This window comes from Lepeophtheirus salmonis, chromosome 14 (assembly GCF_016086655.4).
Source record: "Lepeophtheirus salmonis chromosome 14, UVic_Lsal_1.4, whole genome shotgun sequence".
Lineage (NCBI taxonomy): Eukaryota > Metazoa > Arthropoda > Copepoda > Siphonostomatoida > Caligidae > Lepeophtheirus > Lepeophtheirus salmonis.
Window position 1 is genome coordinate 14,141,604 of NC_052144.2, and position 27,246 is coordinate 14,168,849.

The following is a 27,246-nucleotide window of genomic DNA, read 5'->3' on the forward strand; positions in this document are numbered from 1 at the left end:
TTGATGGTCGGTTTCTTTTTATTCAACATTCCCATTCTAAACTGGATTTTCATAATTGTATATAATATAACTAGACGTTAGAATTTTTACATCCATTTTCTATTCTCTTTATAAAAAAATTATTTTATTCTAATAATATTTGATTGTTAAGGCTGCTTTGATGGACTACATTAACAATGCAGACGTCACATCAAAACACTCAATAGTACCGTCTGAAATCTGAAGACTTACTAATTCAATAATTAATCTAGGTTCAGTGATTGAAATTAATTTTTATATCGAAATATTAAATCATAACAAATTAGTAAAAGAACACAACAAACCAGAGATCTTTAGCTTACGTACAAGTAGAAAAAATTACACTAGAACGTGATCGACGAATTTCCATTCTTGCACTCAAAGCAGTTAAGCGTCTCTAGGACCAATCTCTTCAAGTCCTTGAGGGCCCATGCAAAAGATCTTGGGATTTGAAACCAAACTGTCCCGAAAGCTTTAAAAAGTTTGTACAAATTAGCCTTGTGAGACTAGAGTGGCCACTTTTGACATGAGCAATGAAAAAAAAAAAAACCCATCTTCCCCTTGCAAAACTCTTTTGAATTAGTCTTTTGAGCTCTTTGAACTCTATTTTGACCCTTTTGGCCCCGCTACTGCCTTGATGCCAACCTCCTCTACTACACCTTTGAAGTGCTTTGTCAAGGGGATGTCTCCTTAATCCAAACACGAAGGTCCTCAAAGAAACTGTTAGCCAGTAATGGTACACCATGACAAAGGGCTACATCTATAGCGGGTGAAGGTCTTTCCGCTACAGCCTGGAAGCCATCATTGACACTAAGGGTGCCTACAATAATGATTAACAGAGCTAAGACGCAAATCTAATTATAGCATTAATATTGTTGAAACTATATTTTGTTAATTAATAAATTATATCTTGTTGAAGTTTAAAATTCAGTTTTCAGATGTTTTTGGACCACTCTGTAACTGTTCACTGCATTGCAAGATTCGAGTTCTTCCAATCAACGTTCCGGACACTCATGAGAGGTATCCACCACAATTGACAGCTGATAAAGATCTACGAAGTATGTAGGAAGTTGTCATGCCGTGAAAATACAACGGAGTTGTTGACTTTCATCCCTTATTTTCTCTTGGAAGAGCCCTTTGTGTGATGTAACAAAATGAACGTAAATATGATTTTCAAAAATACATATTTTTAGATGATCTGAAACAGTTCTAATAAATTACGACTCATGTTTTCTGTATATGTTATTGTCGATGAAAATCTCAATTCGTAAATACCTAATTAGCTGATAATAGGGTTTTACATGACAAATATCACAAAATATATTGTAAACTACTATTCATATTGACATATTTTAGTTCTAAATATGATGTTGTTATATTTATCGACAAAATATTTATGTCTTCATTAGTTAGTAGTAGTTTGGATTGATTTATCTTTCGCACAAATAATATATTAACGTTATTATACCTATACATTAGGGTGAATTTGACACTTCCAACTTTGTCTAAACAAGCTTCAATTGTTATATGGTTTTAAAGACCACATCTGTTCAATTTCATTGCAATATATTAAGCATGAAGTCAATAAAATTAGGGGAAAAGAACGAACAAATAAATTATATCCTGTTGAATTTTAAAATTCAAAATGTTCAGATTTTAATGTACCACTAAGTACAATGTTCATATTCCATACATAGAACATTGTTTTGCAATTCTTTATGGATACACACATCATCGTCCGATGAGTTCCTTTGTTTATACACATAGTGATTAGGTAGGTATGCTTCTAATTGTTATTTGCAAGTGGGGTCAAGAAATTACGTTGTATCCATGAATGTATCTGTGTACTATATTTATAAGTATGAGTTGATATGTACATCAGTTGTTGTGGGTGTTGGTCAATTTATTACAGGGCTCTCAAATCTGATGCAGTTGGTGTGAGACTAACTCATTTCCTATGAATCTCACGCCACACATTGCCTTTCTCACACCTTATCAATTCAATGGGGTTCAATATATCTGAATCCAAACCTCTATTAACATATTTTTCGTATGAAGCTGAATACAGGTCTGGTCTATATTCTTCGACATAATTTTCTTCTTCCACAAATTTTTGATCTTTAATTGTTCCTTATCTGGATTATTTAAGCAAGTTACTTTGGAAGTCATTTTTCACAAAGGTAATATTTGATATACTCAATATGTTCCATTGGGTTTAAATGTTTTTCTTGAATTTTTATTGCATAAAATATTAATGATAATAAATGGTTCAAAACGATTAGTAAGATAATCTTTATTCAAAAGTCATTTTTAGCAAAAATTTAATATTACAAAATGATATTTTATGAAATATTTAAAAAAATGTTGTACTTTTACTAATGAATATGAAAAAGAAGTTTTTTCCATTGATTAAATTTGTAAACTTATCGCTTTCTAGTACATTTCTGCTAATAAGTTATTTAAGTACATTACTTAGTTGTGTGAGTGTATTATTTTGTACTTTTGAAGGTTTAAATAACATAATTAATTTTGTTTTATCTACAAAATACTAGTGGATACTAAAATACCCGTTTCTATACGAGTCATAACTTTAATTCCCCTATTTTACTAGGGTTCGAAAAAAAAAAAAAAAAAATAACCAAACCCATTTCCAATTATTTATTTCAAAACATATATCAATTCTTTTTCAACAATCAACTTTCAATACTTTTGTTGCTAAAAAAACAATGGAATCATCTTTTGTAGTTCATTTCAAAAACCAAAAAAGAGACAATAGAGAAAAGGGCTACTTTTATTAGACAACCCTTTTTTGTTGCCCCTGGGATTTTATCATTCAATTGTGTATATTTAATACACTTTAGTTTGAATTTAACTCTTTGAAGTGTTAGACTCCTACTTCACTTTCTACGTCCAAGGTAAGTTTTTTTATCCCTATATATAAATCATCAAATGGCGTATTTCTGTATATTTGATTAAAATATTTGTTTAATGTACTATTATAAATTATAATTTCGTTTATAAGATTAACATATTTATTTAGAGTTGGCTCCTCACTTATTAGTTCTTGTGGTGAAGGAATTGAATGTGATAATCCTAAATCCTTTTTCCAAAAAATAGACGTCTAAAAATAACTTTTGACTGAAATTAAAGGGATGAAGAGAGTCGAAAATGGTTAACCTTTTTTTACTAATGCGTTGAATTGACTTGGTTTTGAAATAATGTATCAATTTCTTTTACGGGGAAATATGACTCATGTTTGCGTCTGCAAGGGGGGCTGGAGAGGCTGAATCCCCCAATTAAGGATTTTTGCTTTTGACTAGGAAATGTATTATTTGACTTTTTATTTCAAAAAATTTTATATTTGAAACTTAATTAAATTGTTCAATTTCTGTAAATAGCTATGAATTTATAAAAAATTTCTCCAAAAAATTAAATATTTGATTTTTTTATATAGAATTTTATTTTTGAAATAATTTTTCATTTGTTGAGAAAAAACTATTGATCTTTCAAAATGTTTTCTTAATAACTTAATTTTTTGAGAATAACTATCTATGATTTTTTTTCCTAACAAATGTAATTTTTCAAATTTATTTCCAAAAACGTTAGAAATGCTTAAAAAATACAAAATAAAAATTTGTTTAATGATCAAAAATGTTGGAAAGTCAATTTTTTTAATTGTATTACTTATACAAACTAATTTTGCTAGCTCTATGTCTTTTTTTTTTGAGTAAATCTCTTTTTTATATTTGTATAATAAGGATTGTAACTGAAGATCTCAATAATGACTTCGTTTTTAGATATAAAAACGAAATTTTAACGACGATATTTTCTTGTCTTTGGGCAGTGAAATTATTCTATGTTCTTGATGATTTTTAATTTTTATGGCATTGAATGAAAACCTTAGACCCCAAAACAGGGCCTCCTTTTTTACCTTGGTTGTGGTTTAGGGAAAAAAACATTGTGCCAAGTCCTTTTCTCTCATTTTTTGTTTTAATCGGATATATTTTATTTTTTTTGTCATGAAAGTTATTCCGAATTTTTAAGCTTCTAAATAAATCTGCAATGCCTTTAATAATAATTGTGAGGAACCCATATTGCTTATAATCAAACGCAGGGTCAGGACAAATGACCATTCCACATAAAATCGGCTCTGCTTCAAAACCTAATTTGTTATGTGTTTGTTTTAAAATAGATCCAGAGCATGTATATATTAATTTATCCAAATTCAAAATACATAGTTATTTAATTGATTCATTGAAAAAGAAGTTTGCAGTTTGTATAAGATTCCATACTTAATAAGTAAATATAATTTCATTCAAGATTGACATATAGAAAACCTCACATAATACTGACGACAGTCCAGAGCCCCAGGTCTCAGTGCAAATTTGAAATGAGCAGACATGCTCAGTGACATAATTGAAAATACATTGGGCATGCGCAAGGTAAACAAGGCGTTATCCCTCGGGACCACTAAGCTTAAGAACCCTATAATATTGAATCATTTTCTTACAAACTCTTACGCCACTGTCCCAACTGCATAATCAGGAAAAAAATACACGGTCTTACGTTGCACTTCTTATTTATCTAATTTGAAGAATGGATTTGTATCACTCCATTATTTATAGGGATGTATCCCTTTCAAAATTTGACGCTCCGTTCGGTCAAGTCCCAAAATTTAGGGACGCGTCCATAAATGTACGTAAAAGATATATCATTTATTTTGCTAATGACGTCATCTTAGATATCAGACAGTGATGTCATCATCAATCAATCTTTACCATCAAAATACAATATTGATATGATTATACTTAAATTTAAAAAAATGACGGATTATTTTCGTACATGAACGATACTTATACGTTTAACCAAACTAATTACATTGGCATTATGACGTAATTCAAATTATATACTGATAGCGTCATGAGGGGCGTCAAAGAGGATTGTATTTTTGGTGAGGGGGTTCCAAATATATACCTAGGGGACTAAAAATTGGGATGTACTTGAAGGACTGATAACAAGGAGTACCATATTAAAGACCAAATACGATCCTTATTAATTATTATTTTCATGTTTGACGTCATTGGAATTACTTGACGTAGTTGGCTTTATATTATTTTACTTACATGTTATTAATTTTATCATTATTATTATTTCAAAAACGCCAAAAAAATCAATTTTTTCCTTTCTTGTTATGAATACAACTTCGCCATGTTATTTATTGTTGTTTATCCCTTTTGACAAAAAAATATAATGATTTTTTCCATTATTATTAAGAATATGTTATAGCAATGTTGTATTCAAAAAAGGGAAAAGGTTCCCAAAAAGAAAAGTTCTTAAAACACACACCTGTGGAGAATTCGTGAAAGACTTTGTTTCTTTCTTATCATGGGGAGATAGAGAAAGGAAAAAAAAAAGAGGAGGGAGGGGGGAAAACGGTTAGAATTGATCATAATCATAAACCAATAATAATAATACTATAATTGCTGACCTTGTCAAGGTTAACCTACCTATGTACATATGTAGGCAAACAGACAAGGTATCAACAAGTGTTTGATGATTGTTTGTCTTTAAAGTAAATTCGTTTTATTTTCTGTTGATGATTACATATAATATATATATATATGAAAAAGTAGATAAGAAATAAATAACGTAGGAAGTGAATTAGGATAATTTCCATGGATTGGTTTATGCATGTTGTGCGTCAATACAAAATTAATCTGGAACATACATTATGAAAAGGAGAAATCCCGTATATATTTTTTGACTGTATATGTATGTACGTTCCCGGCCAACCATTAATAGTATTTACTCATCCATACAATGTAAATTTTGCAAGGATAAAATACATTTTTTACCTTTCCTATAAGCAATACTATAGAACACATAATTAGTTGTAGAATGCTAAGAAAAGCATTTCCCTCTTCGCCATCATGAGCACACAAAACAATACATGGAAGATATTCTAAATCGTATTTTTCCAGGACCAAGCCTGCTCTCCTATAGCCTTCTAGAACAATCCCGTGCGGAGAATTGCTACTACGTCAATCCTCCTCCCATACTGTGTGCTCATGGTGGCGACTAAGACAATGTTTTTCTTTACAATCCACAACTAAATGATGTGTTCTACATCATTGATAATAGGACAATTATAAAAAATGACTCTTAACCTCTCAAAATTTGCATAATTGAGGCAAGTAAATAATAACGGTATGCCTGGTATACTAGACAGTAGTACCCGGTATTTGCCCGGAGTTACCTATTATGCATTTCCGACCATACAAATTTTTCTTTAACAAGATATATGAGATAACACATAAACAAATTTTTGGTGTTACCCTACGGTTTTTAAGAGCACACTCACTCAGTTTTTGTCATAGGCTTTCGATCAGTGGACTAGAATAGTGAATTGAGGGGTAAAGAAGTTTCAGTAAGAAACCAATTGGCCTCGATCATTATAAAAAAATATTTTATGACTGGGTTTTTGGTGGGGGGCGGGGACCCCTGGTTAACCTTCTGTGCGAGCCCAAGATTTTCCGTTATCCCCTTGGCTAGAGGGAAGGCCTCTCTCTCATCTCTTTTAAAGAAAATCCCTTTATAATTTGTTGATTAATAACTTGTTTTTTTATGTTTGAAAAGTAATCTAACTTCACACATAAGTACACACACGTTTTTTTTAACGGCGTGATACGTAAATATTATTGGAAAATGCACGCATTTTTAAGCGTGCGAGAATGCAATTTCTACAAGAGAATATATCCGAGATGTAACTTGTAGAATGGTGTCCTTGCACGCCTAAAAAGGCTTGCATTGTCTCTTATCTAAATATTATGAGATATAAAGAAGACGAAGGCGCCTCCTTGTCTGTTCTCAGTCGAACGGATTCTATTTTTGGCAATTAGAACACAACATAGATAAATAGAAGAGAGGGCCTCTTCAAGCCACAAGAAGTATATCACTTGATAAATAATAATAGAGTGTTACTAAGAGAGTTGACTGTAACAATAACAATCAAAATGTGGTTTGAAATTTGTCAAAAAACAAGTCGCAAATCTAGAGAGGCTGTATCTTCTATAAGCAGATTGGTCCAAACTCCATTTTTTTTCGGATCAAAATGCGTTATTTAAGATCATCATTAGTCATTTTAATTACAAATTATTAATGAATGTTATGTTTTTAGGGCGTCCACCGAAAATATATGTATTTTTTCAATTTTGCGTCTGACCAAATATTGCATCAAAATAGATGTTTTTAGAATATAAATTCTATTTTCCATTTCATAAATTTATATTTTTGGTTTTGCCCTCTTTTTTTTAGAAATAAATCTTCCCAGGTTTCAATTTCAAAAATTATAATTTTTGTTTCCCAATGAATTAATTTTTTTTATTAAGCTCTAAAATTTCCAATTTTTTTTTTTTTTTTTTTGGGAGATTTAGACACTCTGGCCCTCCTCCTGAACCCCTCTGAATTTCCATTTGAAACCCCTTAATATTATTACTACTACTATAATCAAAGTTATTATACTGGCAGGGGCTGACTGTAGTGAATATGAAAGACTCGCCATTAATAGGCTGATAAATATTACGATTGAATAAAATTATGGGGCGCACGGCCCCCAGTGATTACGGCCGTGTGTATGTATATGACAATAGGTAAATTAAAATCCAAATTTAATTGTTGTAGTTTTTGATCCTTTGAGGCCTAATACCATTGCACCTCTTTACTGTTGCTTTTTGACACAACTATCGCCCTAGAAGGCTACGCCCAATCTACTCATCAAATACCTGCCTTGGTGTATTTTACAGAACAGCTAAAAATTTGGCAACATATGCCCATTTAAATGCCCAATTAATTATATAATTTTGGATATTCGACGTCCGATAGCATTGTACCCCATAGGATACTGCCCCTTTTGGCGATCACACCCCAGTCTACTAATCAAATGCCTATCTTGAGGGATTTTTAAGAAGTGCTGCCGATTTTTCAACATTAATCTTTCTATCTTTACAAACTTTAATAAATTAATGAATGTTGAATCGCCACATCAATGGTGTCTAACATGATAATGTATTTTGATAATAAGAATTTGTCTTCTTTCCAACTCCATTAAGACGGGGGAGAACATCACTTTGGGCGGTGCCGGCAGGTATCTGATGAACCTACATTAGACACTTGTTTACTTGCTTTATCGCCCTTGTTTTTGTTTTGATTCGTATTCTTAAATGTTGTTATCGTTCGTCTTGAGGTGATGGAATAAACAGTTTATAGAACTTCAAATTACCTTAATATGTTTGTACTTAGAGCAATATAATCTTTATTTCATAATCATAATAATAAGATTTTGAGTAATTATGTATTAATTTTCTTTGAAATTAAGTAAATGTATAAATACAGAACTTCTGAGGGAATAGAAGTTACAACTGACGATATAAATTACAATAAAATTAGTATCTACAAAATTTGCACGGATAGGACTAGTAAGCGATATTCGATTTTGCCGCACAAACACTCATCATCGACTAATCGGCTCTGTAATCTCGTGAACAACTCGAACAATAGATGATGGATATGGAGGTCGTGCAGGTGCTCGTCCTGATCTCTGTCGTGGAGGTAATGGGGGAGGCAGACGGGCTCGGAGTGACTCGGAGTAGACCTCAGAGTATAGATCTGAGTTTGTAGAAATGGAGCTGCCATAACCTGAAGAACTACTACTTGAAGATGAGGTGTACACACTTGGAGGAGCAGTATAAAATCCTGTAAATTCCATATTTGCATTGGTTGTAGTAGAGTTGATTGGGATGCGTGAGCGGGGTGAGGAGTCGAGATCAAGTGTTCGGAGAACAGTGTCTGAGAGATCATTGATGAGGAGGTTATCCTCTTCTTGATGTTGTTGAATTGGTTCTTGAGGAGTCTGGAGATTTCCACTTCGTCGTCGCCGACGTCTCAATTTGAATGTGAGGCGGAGTTTGCTTATTTTGATTCCGAATTCTGTGAACTCGGGGCTTTCTACCTCATGGTTGTTATCATGAACTGAATTCAATCTTTGTGAATTGATATTAGCATCGACTTGGTCTTGTGGTGAGCTCATACTCATATCTCTGTGGTTCTGGTTTAACTAAAATATAATGAGTTGTTAAATATGTGAAATAGACATCATAACAAAAAGAAAAAGAGCGCGATGGTCCGAGGACATTTTTTGGGTAGATATGAAATATACCGTAAATACTGCGATCCCTCAAAAAGATGATTAACCCAAAGTGATGAGGTGGTGAGGGTGGTAGGAAAAAATACAAAAAAGATATACAAACTCACCCTAGGTAGCAATTACCTATTAGCATGCGTACTGCAACCAACCACGCAGGAAAATATTGATTTTTTATAAGATAATAATTCTTTGCCCCGTCAACTATTAATCGTTTTGCATAAAAACATATAGATAAAAATATGTCGTCCAAGCTTTTATCAGCGTTTTTTTCTTTACCTGTTGACACATGACAACCTTTTAGATCATTCAATTAGGTAGACAATTACTTATTTACCTATAAAGATAACCCATATTTTTGAACGGCCATCAGCATAACCATAGTTTTGATAGACAATCTCTAACTTTTTACAAAGTGTTCATTTCGTCAGCTAGAATTTTTATTGCATGATGAGACAAACACAAGACTAAACATGACGAGACAATTTAAAAAAAACTGACAAAAATTAACATTGGTACATAGCAACATCAAATATTTTTTTGTTTTCTATAAGAAATGTAAAATGTATCATACATTTAAATGGTGTAAATTCATATTCACACACACTGCCTCTTTTTGCGTACACATTAACACACCAAAGTGGATCAATACCCCATGTCTTGAAGCATAAAACAAGTCTTTTTTATATATTTTTATTTGGCTTTTAGAGTGAATATAGCTAATAACAAAGAGATTCACTTAAAGTAAAGCAATCGAGAGAGTAAATTATGTATAGTAGACTGTTATAGGTATACTCCTTAAGTTCAAGACGATGCAAGGGGTCTTGACATAGATATGCATATTATAAATACTTTGATGTATTTGTACATATGTATGCATACAGTGATACTGAATAGCTACTAGGGCTGGGACAGTACGCTGAACCCCCGGTTCGGTACGGTATAAGAGTAAAAAGTTTTTTTATAATATAATTTGGATTGTTTTTCAAGTTTTTTCAATATTTTATAGTTTAATATTTTATTTTCTGTAACAAATAAATTATTACTAACATATTTAATTTCTCTTTAAAATATAAACGGGTTTTTATAATTCTATTAAATATGAACTTATCATTTAATTTGTAAAAAAATGAGTTTGTCTACATTATCCGGTAATAAACAAGACCGTTTACAAGGTTGTCCGCAGGATTAGATGGATATATATATATATTTATTTTTTTGGGGGTGGGGGAGAGGGGGGCTTGGTTTTTGGAATGATAAAAAAAATATCCCAAAATCCATAGCTATACACATAAAAATTTGATCTTTTTTGAAAAAAATTCAAAAATTTCTTAGCTATTCACAAAAATTTCGAAATCCACATCTATTCATATAATTCAATTTTTTGGAAAGAAGATTAGAAATATATATTTTTGGAAAAAATATTTCAAAAATCGATTGTTCTTTAAAGAAAATTAATTTTTTTGGGAAAAAAATTCAAAAATTAAATTTTTATTATAAAACTTTTTGATTTTCTTAAAGATGTAAAGCAAAAAATCCTTTAATTTGTTGGAGGGGAGGGGGAGTTTAAACCCTCCCGAGCGGACAGCCCTGGATTTGCCGTGACAATATCACCTGCTGTAGAAAAAAATATTTTGCCTGATACTGATGCACCTGTAGTTGTGAGGTTTGCGAGGTATCTTGAAGCTAACTTAAAAACATTGCAAAATTTATGTATATTAAACCTTACTTCATATTACCATTTTCTAAGTCAGTACCTCTTGTTTATATTCAAAAGTACATGAATTATTTCTTATATAAAAGGATGATAATTGATTAAAATCTTACTTCACTATCTAAATCCATTGATTAAAAAAGATTATAATATCCATTACTTTAATAAATCAAAATATTTAAAATGTTTTTATATAAAATTTATACGTACCGGACCGGACCGTCAGGGTCGTACCGAACTGCGTTACAACCTTGTTACGAACCAGCACTAACACTAGTCTATTGTCAATCTTTTTGACTAATTTAGTTATTTCTTGCAATGACTCCGAGTTAAAAGTGCTTTTTCAGTAGTATTATTAAGTTTAACAGAAGGTTTGACAATAATATTTAATTTAAAAAAAACAAAAAAAAAACATAAGATTTGTAACGATTTTCACCAGAGGGAGTGGGGTGTTAATATTTTGACATTAATAGAATTTAAAAATACCTTAGATATTAATTAATTTGGTTATTTTTATCAAATTTAAAAAAAATAAAGATTTGGTGTTTTACATATTTTTAATTTGGCTTTTCTTTTAAGTCGAATAAAAATCCCCTTCACCAACTAAAGAACTGGATAATTTATGAAAAAGTCTCAAGACAAGATGTAGATAGAGGACATGTGGAGATAGAAAAAAACGGTAATGACTCAATTCACACACACATGCTTTTTTCGTCCCTTTAGAATAAATACATGATTTTCAAATCTGATTTCGTCATGCTGATTAATCCTATTAATGTATCGCATGGCCAGAAAGACGGCCCGGCCCCTCTCTCTTCTTCTTAACTTCTTTCGTTTTCTACAACTTATTTATAAGTTATTTTTACCAAATATTCATGTATAAACACGTTTATCGCCATGAATAGCTCCTGCTTATTAGCTACAATAAACAATACCAACGACTAGCCAGTGCACACATGACATTTTATTTCTTTTGGTAGATGTGAGTGTAATTTTTAGAGAGATTTTTAGGGATCAGAATTTTTTTAGAATGGAAAATTCGATTGCTGGAATATTAATAGCTAATGTAATACAAGCCTGGCACAAGGATTTTTTAAAAAAAAAAAAAATATGAATTATTTTTTTATGAAAAATAATATCTTGACAAGCTACAAGAGATGCTTTTAACAATTATTGATCCCTATTTTCAGGAATATACAAAAATTCACTGCTCTTTACAAAATGTTATTTTTTCCAAAAAAAAATAAAAAATAAAAAAATATATACTAAATTATAAATATCTAATTTTTGGGGGAAACCCCCAAAAAGTTACATCTATTCACATAAAAATTAGAATTTTTTGGAAAAAAAACCAAAAATTTACATCTATTCACAGAAAATTTGAATTTTTTGGAAAAATAAATTTGAAGAATTAATTCTTTTTTAATATGAATATTTGGAGGGGGCAACAGGCCCTTCAGCCCACACCCTGAAGACTCCCTTGATTTTAAAAATTCAAAAATTTAAACTGGAAAATAGGTCAAATAATTTCTTTTCAATGTCTTTGTTTCTAAAATAAGTTAGTTTCTTAAAATTCAGCTCGACATAAAAATTTTAGAAAGTGTTTTCCCTCTTCCCTGCAGCTTCAATTTAGCTTAAATATTATTTTCATATTTGGATTATTGTTTTTAAAAATATTTTTTTAAGACAATTTTAATAATAATACATTCTAAAAATTATTAAACTTTTTGTATAAAATACACTTTTATTATAAACTTTTTTAATTTTCACATTTCCTTTCTTCCTTAGTAATAACTTATCAATGTATATATATGATTAAAATAGATTCACACAATGGCAAATTATCTTCCATAACATATCTTATCTATATACACTATAATAATGCAACAAAAGAGGCCTCTAACTCAATACTTACATCCTTTTGACTACTAATAAGTGTCAAAGTCCACCACCGATGGATTGATGACGAACAATTAGTTACAGTTTTTTCCTTATGGCGTTGCCTTAGTTATAAATCGAAATTCCATAGTTTTATATTCATTGTGATAATAATGACTAATTAAACATACTTCACAGAAATAAGAGACAAAAAAAAACATCAGGCCCTTGACTACGATAGGGTGTTACACTCAGCGTGCTAAAATCTTATTGTAAATATGTGGAAAAGACAGCCCTCTTTTTTACAAAAGTATTAAGATATTAATAATAATCATTGTTGTCATTTTTTTCTTCAAAATTACTCTATTCTAAAAAACAATTCAAATAATATGCACATATGCAATTAATTATCCAGTATTATATATACAGTATACAGGGTTTTATACAGTATTTTAAATCTGGAAAAAATTTAGACCACAATATCTAGACATCTTGAAATCTAAGTTTATGTGAGTGCCCTCATTAGATTTATCTGACGATACTGTACAACAAATATTGCAAAATCCTTGAGAAGGTCCTCCAAATATGAAAGTTTATTCTGCCATTATTGTCTTCCTTTGTGCCAGGGGCACCCCCCAAGCAGATGATTGAGTTTACAAAGCTGCCAAAATTAACTGTTTATGATGTTTTTCAAGGCTTTCAAGGAGGCTAATGGGTTGAGAATACCTGCAAAAATACTTAGGATCATTTTTAGAAATAACTTATGATAAATTAATGGAATACATGATTAAAATGAATAGATATGTAGTCTCCTTGCTCACTGGATCTGAACCCCTTGGACAACTATGGGTGGGGTATCTTAAAGAGAGAGTCCAATAAACGCTCAAATAAAAATCTGGACTCTTTGTGCCTTTCCATTCCATAGGTAATGGTCACCTATACAAGAAGTACCTCATCAAGGTCGGTGCCAGATTCAGGGTCAGGCCGGAGAATGTGATTAGAGCTGGAGGGTGTCAGTTTGAGTGATTGAGTTAACTATGAAGCCTGTCATGTAAAATAGGAATATTTGTGAATTTCTGAATTAATTTTGGGGAAATCAGTTGTAATACCGAGGTGCCCATTAAAACATAAATACTTTAAGTTTTAAAATTCAACAAGACATAATTTATTATTTTACGCTAGAATTTCAACAAAATTAATACTATACATAGAGATGTGTTTGAGCTCTCTTAATCATTTATGTAGCCATCCTTAGCGGTAATAATGGCATCCAGGAGGTGGGGGAAGGCCTTCCACCTGCTATGAATGTAGTCCTCTGTGATGACGAAATAGTGTTGGCTAAAAGTGGCTTTAAGGGCCTCGGGGTTTGAATGACATACACCGCAGGACTTCCCCTCGAAAATTTATATATTTAATATGAATTAATTTCAATAACTCAATCTTCATTAATTATTGAATTAGTAAGGGGTTCAGATTTCAATGGACCCCCCTCCCCCACGGTATACATTATCCTTCAATTCTCCGGATTTAAAATCCACACCCTGTACATACGAGCGACCTCATGGTATAATCTTTCATGAATTGAGGTTATTTTTATGATATAAGACCCTTTCTATGTATGGAGAGAATTTAATATTATAATTTCACCACTTTTTTTTTGTAGTGGACACATTACCTATTTCACCACTTTTCTCAAAAAAACAATCATTATAAAAAATAACAGAATCCATCTTCATTTTTTTCTCTCTTTACAATAACAAGTTTGGATTTGATTATTTATTTATTGGTTTATAAATATTTTGGTAATTCCCTCTTTGAAGTTGTAACCTATATTTAAGGATGATGATCATAATTGTCCAACAAGTGAGTGAGCGAGCGAGTCAACAACATAGGTAAGAGCTTTATTGAATCATTTGGGGGAGGGAAAGGGGGCGTATAACATGGAATTTTCTTAATCAAAATTGCATTGTAAACCACTACTAAAACAACCTCAAAAGTGGTGGATCAATTAAGTTTCTTCATCTTCAAATTGGGCTATAATTTTAGGTTAGCTCAAAGAAAACCCATGTGCCTGGGTCCCGAGTACCTTATGACCACACAAAACAAAGTTAATTAAATTCTTTTATTAAAGTACATATTTAAGAAAATTGCTCTGGAGATAATTTGAATCCGCTAATTTATAGGTTTAAACTCGGAATGGCTCTGTGTGGATATAATCCATCAAATTTCACACTGTTTTTGTGCTATCTCGATTTTTGTTATAGATATATACGAGTAAATATTCGTACTCAGCTTAAAAAGGGGAAAAAATTGAAATTTGACGACTCTAAAAAAGTTTATCTAAATCCCTTTTAATCACAAATCCTTCTTAACTTGACTCCTTTATTATTCACCTTTGTCTACAAATGCACACTGATTAAATAGTAACAGTCAAGGGATTTCAATTGGATAAATTTGTCTTCCAATATGAGGCAAATTAATACCTTCTTATTCCAATTGCACTTTCAAATCCTGGTTCTGCTTCTTTTTACAAAATCCTTTTACTTCACTAGCCAAAAAATACATTTTATTTTGCTATAATCTTCCAATGAGTCTGCTTCTTTTTGCCTTATCAATTTTCATTGGTTGAGTTAGAATTAGTTCTTATTAAGAAAGAACTCTGTACAAATTCCCAACAATGATCGAATAATTAATAGTTGGGAAGAAGTTCCATACTTCTACATTTGATTTTGAGCCTTTTTCTGTTGTTTTTTTTGGACAAAAGATTGCGAGGTACAATAAAAATGAAGTATGTATGTGAAAACAATCCGCTCCACCAAATGGTTTGATTCTGCAATCTTCTTACATTTAAAGCAATCTTTCAAAATGTACTTCCACATTTATAACCATATTCTTATATGCAACTTAAAATATTTTGATGAATTAGTTAAAATTTATCTGTCTCAGAGCTGTCTAGGATTTCCAAAGGTAACTCTTGCACTAGTATATAGTGTTTTTTTGTACCTTATCAACTGCATTATAATTGATGTGGAATTGTTAATATTTTTACTTCAGAAAATGAACAAATTTTTAATAATCTTGATCGAGGTAACTTCATCAAATAGTTTTAAAAATATTAAAAAAATTAACAGCTGCATTGAATACTACTTGATGCCAATCATAAATATTTATATTATAATTAAATTAAAGTAATGGGTTAAAAAATCCCTAGATTTATACAAAGAATCTTTATTGGATCGATTAGGAACGATAGGAAGACGATAATTAGAAAAAAAATATCTTATTCTTTCCATAGTAATAGTTTATTTATTATCTACAATATGTAAATAAGATTGTATAACGATGTAATAAGATATCGCTAATATATATAAGGGTCTGATATTTGTATGTGTAATAAATAATCATAGAGATATATTTTTGATATAAGATAGTAACGATGGAAGTTCTTTTATTTGCTGGTCCCACTTTTGACATTCAATGGCTCGCTATTTTCTTTAAATAAATGTTTTATTGATATAAAACTTGATTGTTTAGTCACAAAAATTACCCACATCAACAATGTTTACGTCACATGAAAAGACTCGTCATATATTTATTTCACTAATCATTTTTATGAATGATTTCGTCGATTAAAAAAGAGGGGATTACTTTGAGTAATTAATTACTTATTTATATATTCAACATTTCTAACCATATTGACGTTTTAACATTGATTTTTTGTTGTTGTCGTTGTATTGTTTCTACAAACTATTAGAATTGCATACCCTTCTTAATCCTTTTTAAAAAATATCCATCACACTGTGGTAGGGCTACTCCTCATTATTATTTATACATATTTACGTCTCTCTGTTTCAACAGCGTTTGTACATATTTATAAATACATACAATAATTGTTTTTGTTAATATGATTATTTGAAATAAGATAGAAAAGTGTAGTAAAGAGGATTAAATCATACACAAGATATAACTATAATCCAAATGATCTTTGACAAAATAACATTCAAAGAAATAGGTATGAAAATACTCGAAAAATGGTGTACATAAAACTCGTACAACATGTGGGATTGACGAGTTCATAATTAACTTAGAATATGCTAATCCAAGGAAACTATTTTAAAACGACGTTTCCTAGAGTTATAATACTTATTATTGGAAACTGTTTTCAAAATAATTCAATAGTTGGCATCAATTAGCTTACTACTTACGGATTTTTGGGACAGTTTACTTTCGTAATAAAGATTGCGTGATACAACGATGTGCTGATCGTTGATTTATTGATATCGAATTAAATTTTGCAATGCGAGGAACAACAGAGGGTTTCATATGACGTCAGCATTGATGTAGGCCATCTTTGGAGCCTAACAAATCAAATCCACACAATATTAACCATTACTATACCACTTTTTTTTGATAAATAATGTATTACTGTTAACCAAACACATGTAAATATTTGTGTTTGTGAGGTAACGGTGTGATATATGTAGGTTGTAGGTTTTTCTGAGCTGCCAATTTGGCCTACTCTTAGATCATGTCCATAATTTGTATCCTGGACGATTATTTGTTGAAATCGAATTAAATCTTGCAAATCATATATCTACAATATAACAATTTCATTTGACGTCCACACTGTTGATGTGAGCCATCCTGGGACACTCTACAACCAAATATTATAATATATAAGTGGCGTAGAAAGTGTAATTTGTAAAACCCCATAGTACAGTTGCAATCCTTAAAATACCTTACTTATTAACATACATTTCGCAGTCAATTTAATTATTAGCATTTAATTCATGCCATAATTCCATTTTGACATATTAAAATCACGCATTTATTATGTATATACGAGTAATTTGACTGTTGACCATTGAACTTGGTAGTAAGCCAAAGAGTACAATTAGTATTTTCTATTTAACGAGTCAAAAATTAAATTATTTCTATATTGATCCTTTCAAAATATTTCATTATTGCATCATCCTCATCCCAAGTACGCAAAATTATTCTCCTCATTCTTGAGTTGCAAATTGTACAGATTGCATATTGAAGTTACAACTCGTACAAAATCGCAACTTGCACAGAACATATGAATATATATATATATATATATAACTATACATAATTCTAAAGTTTTTTCTTCGATCAATCCTTTTACATGGTCGGTATTTGAATTTGAGAATGTCTCCTTATCATATAAAATGCTACTTATATATTAAGAGTGGAATGAAACTGAAGGAATGTTTACACTTAATTATTCATTAACACTTAATGTAATTAATTTACTTAGGATTTTTGAGCATTTTTTTTGGACAAAATGAACAAAAAAGAGCGCTTAAATTTGAAAATTAACACCGAAAATATCAAAATTGAGCAATTTGTATTTAAAGAAAATACAGTTTTAGAGGAATAATTTAAAGTAATTACTGTTGTTTTTTAATTACAACAATTTATTGATGAATATTTCTTTATTACAACGGAAAATCAAGAATTTTTTAAGATTTCTTTCATTCCTTTTTGCATTCTATCAGTATTGGTAGTTCAAAACATGAACAAAGCATCTTTTTGATTCAATTCACATATAATTTTCTTTCAATCTTCAGAATAGGTTGTGACAACCTTGCCCCAATACCCCTAACATATTCAAGTTATATTAAAATCAACCACTCATAGTTAGGAAATATTTTGCGCAAAAGTATTTCACCCTAATTACAAGATTCAAAGGGGATTATTCAACAGTAATTTTGCACCTGATTACATCATATACATAAAGAGAGGTTTTTCTTTTTTTTGTTATTTTCCATCCTAATAAAGGAGGGCTTTTGCAAGAGGATTTTTCCTCCAAAATATGATCAAAGCTGTCATATAATCTAGCTAGAATAAAAAAATATTTATTTAATACCAAACTAGACAAATTTGCAATTTTTTTACACAAAACAGAGCCAAAAAGGTCAAAATAAGCAATTTGCTTGAGGGATTGAGCGATCGCTTATGAATTTGAAGTCTTGTAATTACGTTCCACTTTATCATAATGACTTATTCTTTAATGACAGGAGAGACGAATAACACGATTTCTTGTTAGATTTAATTCCACAGTTTTTTGTCAAGAAAATTAATATTAAAATTTTTTTTTCTGATAATTTAATATTAAAAATTTTATTTCTGATTGTTTTGTGAAAAAATTTAATTTTTGAATTTTTTGGGATATTTATATATAATCCTGTGGACGCCTCTGGGTATTTTTTTGTAAGCGAGGTAACGCCGTGTTATATGTCCCAGGCTAGACAAAAATATATCATCGCTCTATTTATGTTCCTTTTTTCAAGCCACCATTTTGCATTTGCCCTCTACATATTTTATCTTTTTTGAGTCTGTATTTTTTAGGAAATAGCGTTGTGAATTCATTGTGTTTATAATTATTATTATTGATGATGCCCCCTGTGGACAAATTTACTTTATACATCTTATATGTAAAGTTTATTGTCAATATTTGTTCGAATACTTTATAGATTTCTATCTTTCTACTCTGTTAACCCCTCCTTACCTGGTCTTTCTGTCTTTCAATTGATGAATATTTTGACTCAATAAAAGAATAAAAATTATATGTACACATATTTTTGTCTTCTTTTTGGATTGTTGTTTTGGTAAAGATGGAAAGGAACAAGTTGATGTTATCGGGTCCAAAAATAAATATATATATGTACTCAATTTTGTTGAGGGGATTTTCTCTCTCTGAGTTATTCAAAAATGTATGTAAATATTTGTGTATGCAAAAATGAGTTATTTGTTATTTTAAGGATGATTTTTTTTTTGTGCGACTCTAATCATCAATTGAGAAGTTTGTTGATGGGTTGGTTGGTTGGTGTGAGAAAAGTACATAAATGATGGTTTTTGGATTTACTAAATGAAGCACTTGACATGGATGAGTTAAGTTCAAGTGGTTGTCTTATGACATATCATCACTACTACGAGTACACCCTCTACATATACTCATGTATACGCTTTTTTTTGAAAAATATTTGTCTTGGTCTCTCCAAAAAACAACGTTATTTTTTTCTACACTCGATTGAATAAATAACACACCTTTGAAAATGCAATTAGATATACATCAGATATTATGTATAAGTTGATCGGAATCATTGAGCTAAGAACAACGAAAAAAAATAATAACAACAACGAATTCTGATAAACTTGCCGTAAATAAAGTTTATTTGATTTTCTTTCCCCAATTTTTATTTAAAAATATGATTTATACTTACATTAAGAATTATGATCTTCTATACTTTTTGAAATTAGACAAATATCCAAGTAAATATAGACTCCAATAATTAGACAGGAGATTTTTGTAGGGAAGCAGTTAAATGATTAGAAGGGGAAAAATAGTTGGTATTCTTCTTTTTTAATATATCATCGGTGGTTTAACATCGGTCTTCAATAACGAATTCTCTCATACTTTTCGAGTAATTTTTAGATATGCATATATATAGTATTAATATATATCTCTATATATAGATTTACAATAATTTCCCAGCATAAATAATATATTAAACATTAAAGGTTCTCCACTATGTAGCAGCAATTCATTTTCCCACTTCAAAACCATATAACAGGTCGCTAGTTTTAACAGTTTCACTTCCTCCTTCTCCTCGTGCTCACAGAAATGCCCATTCCTAGCTATAATAATAAAAAAAAGAGCCGTGCAATGTCGACTTTGAGCTACGATGTTTACAAAGCGTTCTATAGTTCTATGTCAGCGTTATTATCTATGAGTTGAGTCATTTCTTGTATTATTTTTATAACTGTTTGGCATTCAATTGTAAGCTTATACATTTCTCATACAAGCTGCTATTCCGTAAATATGCGTCTCTGCCTTTTTATTCCAAACAAGGGCAATCACAATGATCACATCTCTATTATGCAAATTTTGAGAGGTTAAGGTCATTTTTTTTACAATGATCCTATAAAAAATGTTGTAGAACACATAATTATCTGTCGATTGCTGGAAAAAAACATTGTCCTAGTCGCCACCATGAGCGCACAATACGAGAAGAGGATTGAGATCGCAGCGCTCCCTAACGCAGGTTTGTTCCTGAACACTATCTGAGGGGAGACAGGGGCCTCAAAGAAGATAATTTACAACGTCTTCATACAGAAAAAGGTCGGGAAGGGCATCAGATCCTCTCCAAGAGCAGGCAAAAAACCTTCCGTGTCCGCCAACTGCCTGAAGTTGCCCTTCAAGAAAAACCCAAATTCCTCAATTGCTGATGGGAGTACCTTTACTGTTGACCCTGTCTTCAACTGGCAGAATGATCGAGTTGTGACATTTTGAGATGTAGCAGAGATGTGCCTTTATATCTTTATTACTCAACACACTCCATCATTGGTAATGTTAGGCCTGGTTGCATCTAAATGGAAAAGCTATGAATCCCATATGGCTCCCTTGAAGCTACATGCTAGATGCTGATGTTTACGTCAAAATCCGGGATACCAAAGTTCTCCCATGGATCAAATCCATCGTTGGCAATTTTCCCTTGGTATTCTAACAGAATGTAGGACCTGCTTACATGGCAAGGAAAACTCAAGAGTGGATCCTGGGGGTATACACTTCTGGCCAAAGGATTTGTGGCTGTTGCAGACCCAAGATCTCCGACCCCTAGACTATAGCATCTAGGCAAACGTGGAGTCCAAGCCTTGCAGGAGACTCTGGAACATCACCCACGCCCTGAGGAGCTCCAAAAACAAGGCATGGAGCTCTATGAGCAACGAGTAGATCCAAAGATTATGAAGCAGCTTTTGCTACTGCCTGAAGCTCACCCTCAATTCTGAGGGCGGATAAATTATCTTTGGGTTTCAATTAATACTTAATTGTGTATAACTTGTTTCCTAATTGCCCCAGGATTCGGCCATGGACTTCAATACTTTGTGAGCTAAAATGGGTAAATAATAACGGTTGGCCCGGTATTGCTCAATTCAGAACATTATTGAGCCTGTAGAAAAGTATGAATACATACTCCAATGCAATGCATTATTTTTTGATGGAGACTTATTCTGCATCTCCATTGAATCTCTATAAATATATTTGATAAAATAGAATTTGGTTTATTGTACTATGATGTACCAATGTATGTCATTGATAAGTTATATTGGTCCCTTAAGAGACTCTGTGGTCATCTTAAATGATTTTTCTACACTCTATAATCCGGGAGAATTAAAGTTCAAAGCAACTCATTTGATATTTTATGAATAGTTTATGAGTTTAAATAGGTTGCCAACTGTTGAAATGTCCTACGGGATAATTTTGATTTTTATAGCAAGCCAAAATAAGTTAAATAATTAAATATTGTGTGATGTGTGCAGATCCCTACATTAACCTGTGTTCATTTTGTCAGAAATTATCTTTTTCAAGCTACTGTCTGACAAAATCCTGACAACTGCTAGCGCGTAACCTGAAGCTAAAACTTGAAAATCTCGTCAATTTACTTTTGGGTACAATTTGAATAGAACAACTTTATTTTTTCGATAAAATGATGAGTTCATTTATAAAACCATTTATATCCACTTTTTCTTATTTTGAGAAAATCAAGAATATTTTATCATCTATTACATATTTAAAAAAAATATAGCTAAACTTAAAGGTACTCAACATTTGCTTGCTATATCATATTATTATACTAATATATTAGTAATCATGTTAAGTTATCAACTAAAAAATGCCTTTTATCTCAAATATTGCTATTTAACGGGAATAACTGGTGTTGACCAATTAATTAGGAATTTACATTGCATATTGTATAAATATATATATTACAGATTTCATATGTACTTATAGCATTAAACTGCTATATTAAAGTAATAAAATTGAAAATATGGAAATAAATAGCTTTGGAAATGAACTCCTCAAATATCGTCTTACATTTACACATATGTTTTTAAGAGTTTCATTGTTTCAAAAATACACATTTAGCTTATATTAATTTTACTTATTTGTATTTCATCGACTTCCGGTTATGTATACATCTAATATGAATTACTTATATAAGTTTCATGTTATACAAGAACTATAAGACTTTTACTTCGAAGCTACGTTGTTAATATTAAAAACAAAATGACAATTTTTTTGAAGATATTTTAGTCCATTCAACTTTAATATAAGTCAAACAAAAATATAATTTTTTATTTATTCAAATTGTATCCCAATGTAATTTTAAGGCTACTTACTTGAGGCTTACATTATTTGCGTTTGCAAATCCACTACAAAAATTGTAATGTTGACTCCTTTTGGTAGTAATTATTGGAAGTTTATATATACATATATTTAAGTAATATTCAAGGAATTTTTTTAAGCCAATGTGGGATAATGGTCGTGTTGGGCCAATTTTAGTTTACAATCCTGTAACGAGATTTTTGTCACAATCTAACAGAACATGTTTATATATTTATAAATTTTTGCTTACAAAATTTAATAAAAATTATTAATTTATTTATATTTCCTATATAATATTATTCAATTTTGTAAAAGTAACTCATGGATTACTATTGTACTCTGCCCCGAATAATGTCTGTCAATTTCTACCAACTAATTAGTCTTATATTAATTCTATGGAGATACCAAATATTGTCCTTAAAGTTGGGGAAAAAAATCGTCAAAATAAAAGGATTAGCAATTGATTTCATTTGAGAGTTGCCACATAGAGCCCAAATTATGTCTCAAATCTCAAATGAAGGCTATAATCTATATTTAAAAATCTGGGGTAAGCCTCAACTCATCCCGGATATTTGAATACAAATATTGGATAATTTTCCATCACATGCTTTTTATTAATGACTGTTTTTGTATTAACTCATTACATATAGAATCATTGTCAAATTTATTAGAAAAACTATTTTCCCTCATATAGTTAGGTAATAAATTAATAAATATATTAAATCTACGAACTAAAGAACCGTTGGTTGTTACCACACCACAATAAAATAAATATTAATTATATATGTTTTTTTCGATTTTTGACCCTTCAAATATCTACAAAATATTTTGTACGTCATTCAAGGATTTGTCGTAAAAAAAATTCTCACAAAAAAAAAAAATGTTGAAAAGTCCAAATTTTACCAATAAAGTTGAAAATATATGAACATAATTATTTTTTGGCCAAATGTTGATTGTTTTTTTTTCTTACAAATCCTTCGACTGATATCTCATTTTTACCTACTTTAATATGAAATAACTTTTTTTGTGAAAATATCATATTTAATTTTAATTAAAGACCTTTCTTAAATACATTTTTTGGTAATTTCTAAGGAGGCAGTTTTACTTTTTCAAAAGGTCATCTCAGATACAAATAAGAAACATCATTTTCTCTTTTAGAAGTCGGCATTTAAATTTCCCCCTCCTTTACCAGTCCTAAATTTGAGTCTTAAACTACGCATTCCCAACTATCTATAAAAACACAACCAAAAAGCTAAAATCCATGTTTGTAGAACTTACATAGTTTAAATATATCACATTTATAATTTTTTTAACTATGTATTTGAAATTGATTTTTTATATTAATGGATTAATAGTCCTAATTTTAGATCCGGGAGGTTTTATTCTTTTATTTAATTAATTCAGTTGATTTCCGGTACTAGAGCCATGAAAATAATACTTTTATTATTATTTTTGGGTTCAATCCCTAGGTATACTTTTTTAAATGGACTGAGGATTTTTTTATAACTCAAGACTCGATATTTGGTTTATTAAAATAAGGTTCTTCTCATTTTGGGGGTTTTGGTACCAATAAATTCCGTATTTTAGGTCAAAATCGTGGTTTTGGTCTTTTATGGTTATTCTTAATTATATACTCGTACATAAAATCCGAACCGAGTTTTTGTTTTCTTTATATGCGATTAGATCCATCATTACTTTTAGTATACATAGTGTGTCCAACATGTTACGAACAAAGTGACGTAAGATTGACCTAAAAAGTGATACATAAATGCACATCTTTGAAGTTTTGTATTAGAACATAATTGGAGTAACTCTTTTATTTATTTTTCTTGCTAAACTTGTTTTTTATGTGGGCCTGTCCCTATATTTATTGACTATAGATAAAAAAAAATGATGGAATAAGACATAAAGTATTTTCTTTCATAACAAATAGCAATTATAAAATCATTTCACTCTCTATAAAATCACTCAATTAATGAGCGCTCTTTTTTAGCATATAGGTTAAACTGAAATTGACACGGACTGAGATGGATCTATCTATACTAGCTATTTATTTCTTTAAGTTTCACGCACAGACTAATTATTTTGACTGTAGTCAGGTTCAGATTCGACATGGTTAGCTGCAGAAAGGTTTTACCATGAGTGGGGCCTAGAGCAAAAATAAACTCCTTTCTTGAGTATTTTTGAAAAAATAACATTCTCATTTCAAAGGCACAAACCCCCTATTTCTGATTAGCTTGATGGGCTTGATGCAAGTCCCCTCTAATATTCCCTTAAAACAGTCACTAATTACCTATCCGAAGTCATTTCATTTATGAAGGGCTCCACAATGTGCAGAAGCGATCCCCAGCAGCTTCTTCAGACTGTTTATGTTGTATTTATAATATAAGCATTAATTATCCTGTAATGTAAAAGTCCAATAATCTGGTACCTTGGTGATTCATCCATCAGTTGGTTCATTTGAACTAGATTGAGCGGAATCGATGCTGGTTGCTTAAAGTGTTTTTTGAACCTGTTACTATAAAATGCAAGATCACGTGTAAAAAAATCTGGCTTTCTTTTTGTATCTTGTGATAATTGACGCACTCTATTCTGACTTCGGAATAAAACTCCAACATCTTTTATAGAGGTTAAATGACAACACTAGTTCAATTTAAGTCTGGATTAATCGAGCTGGCCCGTATTTTTTACCATCACTCATTGCAAAACATACAATAGATAATATTGAAGAATAATTTGAGAATATATTTATTGAACTGTCCTTCTCTCTATATAAAAATAAATGTTTAGTTTCAATATTTTTACTCTCTGCTTTTATGTACAAAGGTATTTAAGGAGGAAATCAAAAAAAAAAAAAAAAAAAGCTGATTCTTATTACAAAACAAGACTTAAATTTTCCCAGTTTTGAAGTCACGCACAAGGACTGAATGCTAAAGTCCAATACTTGCTCCTACTCACTTATTTGTATGATACTTGGAGTTGTTCATCCAGTTGAATTGTACACTTCTTTACGAATAAAAATAACATGTGTGTTTAAAGATTAGAGATATAAGTAGAACGTGAATGAATAGGGGAAATTTTTAGATTCATTTTTCTAAGGGAGTTGCTTATTTCAACAATATATTTATAAGTGGATTTTTTTTTAAAGAATGAGAGTACATTAGTGGAATTGGTTCAACATATTTGATTCACTTGTGAGAAATCAAAAGAGAGGCATATAATATACATATATGTGAAAATAAGAAGGGTGAGGAAAAAGTTATGATGAAAGTAAACTAGAAAGCAACAAGTAGTTGCTACAAAAGGCTCTCTGTGCAAAGAACTTTTATTTCTTGAGTGAGTCTCTATTGCCCCTTCTTTTATTGTGTGCCTTACATACTTATAGTTATATATATATCTAAGAATCAATAATTTCCCATTGTTCTTTCAGATTGAATCCTCAACATGAGCAGAAACGGAGATAACTGCCAAAACTGCTCATCCGATAAGAAGCCCACTTTAAATCGCATGGACTCCCGCTTCTACAGGGATCAACATGATGAAAACATCAATAAGATTGCTGAAAACTACAAAGAAATAATTAAGTCATTAGGAGAGGATCCTGAGAGATCTGGCCTCAAAGACACTCCACTCAGAGCAGCTAAATCAATGATGTTCTTTACAAAGGGATATGATGACTCCATTGAGAATGCTGTGAAATCCGGAGTTTTCGAGGAGAATCATGATGAAATGGTCGTTGTTAAGGACATTGAAATGTTTTCTCTATGTGAGCATCATCTTGTGCCCTTTATGGGTAAAGTAAGCATTGGGTATCTTCCGTTGGGAAAAGTATTGGGCCTGAGTAAACTGGCTCGTATTGTGGAGCTATACTCAAGGCGACTCCAATTACAAGAACGATTAACTAAAGAAATTGCAAACGCCATTTATGAATCCGTTAATCCTGCGGGTGTAGCTGTTGTGGTGGAGGCCTGTCATCTCTGTATGGTCATGCGGGGTGTTCAAAAAGTGAATAGCAAAACTGTGACAAGTTGCATGCTTGGTGTCTTCCGGGACGATCCGAAAACTAGGAATGAGTTTTTGGACTTGATTAGGATTTAAGTTACATTATACATCTTTGTCAATACATTACGAGATGAGATTTGGTTTTCAAATTTATATTATAATATTTATATTTTGACATTATTTAAAATAAAGAGACGCGAATTGATTAGCTAAACCTATTTTTAATTTATTTTATTTATT

The 27,246-nt window shown here is 30.8% G+C and overlaps 2 protein-coding genes across 3 annotated transcripts; one reads left to right on the forward strand and one right to left on the reverse strand.

Annotated features, from left to right (window-relative positions):
* Positions 1-8,305: 8,305 nt before the first annotated feature.
* On the reverse strand, positions 8,306-11,850 carry LOC139907272 (uncharacterized). Its single transcript, XM_071893554.1, has 2 exons — positions 9,555-11,850; positions 8,306-9,496 (listed from the first exon to the last, which is right to left on the reverse strand). The coding sequence occupies exon 2, from the start codon at positions 9,107-9,109 to the stop codon at positions 8,528-8,530; it is 582 nt and encodes a 193-aa protein (XP_071749655.1). The 5' UTR covers positions 9,110-9,496; positions 9,555-11,850; the 3' UTR covers positions 8,306-8,527.
* A 14,110-nt stretch (positions 11,851-25,960) lies between these two features.
* Pu (GTP cyclohydrolase punch) lies at positions 25,961-27,220 on the forward strand. 2 transcript variants are annotated; one of them, XM_040725065.2, is made up of 2 exons: positions 25,961-26,340; positions 26,435-27,220. In XM_040725065.2, exon 2 carries the CDS (start codon positions 26,449-26,451, stop codon positions 27,100-27,102), a length of 654 nt encoding a protein of 217 aa, XP_040580999.1. In that variant the 5' UTR covers positions 25,961-26,340; positions 26,435-26,448; the 3' UTR covers positions 27,103-27,220. The 2 variants fall into 2 exon arrangements, with proteins under 2 accessions (XP_040580999.1, XP_040581000.1); XM_040725066.2 differs by having other exon boundaries at positions 25,980-26,251.
* Positions 27,221-27,246: the final 26 nt, after the last annotated feature.

Bases quoted from the DNA above. Each gene is read 5' to 3' on its own strand.
- LOC139907272 (XM_071893554.1), bottom strand. From the start codon at position 9,109: ATGAGTATGAGCTCACCACAAGACCAAGTCGATGCTAATATCAATTCA.
- Pu (XM_040725065.2), top strand. From the start codon at position 26,449: ATGAGCAGAAACGGAGATAACTGCCAAAACTGCTCATCCGATAAGAAG.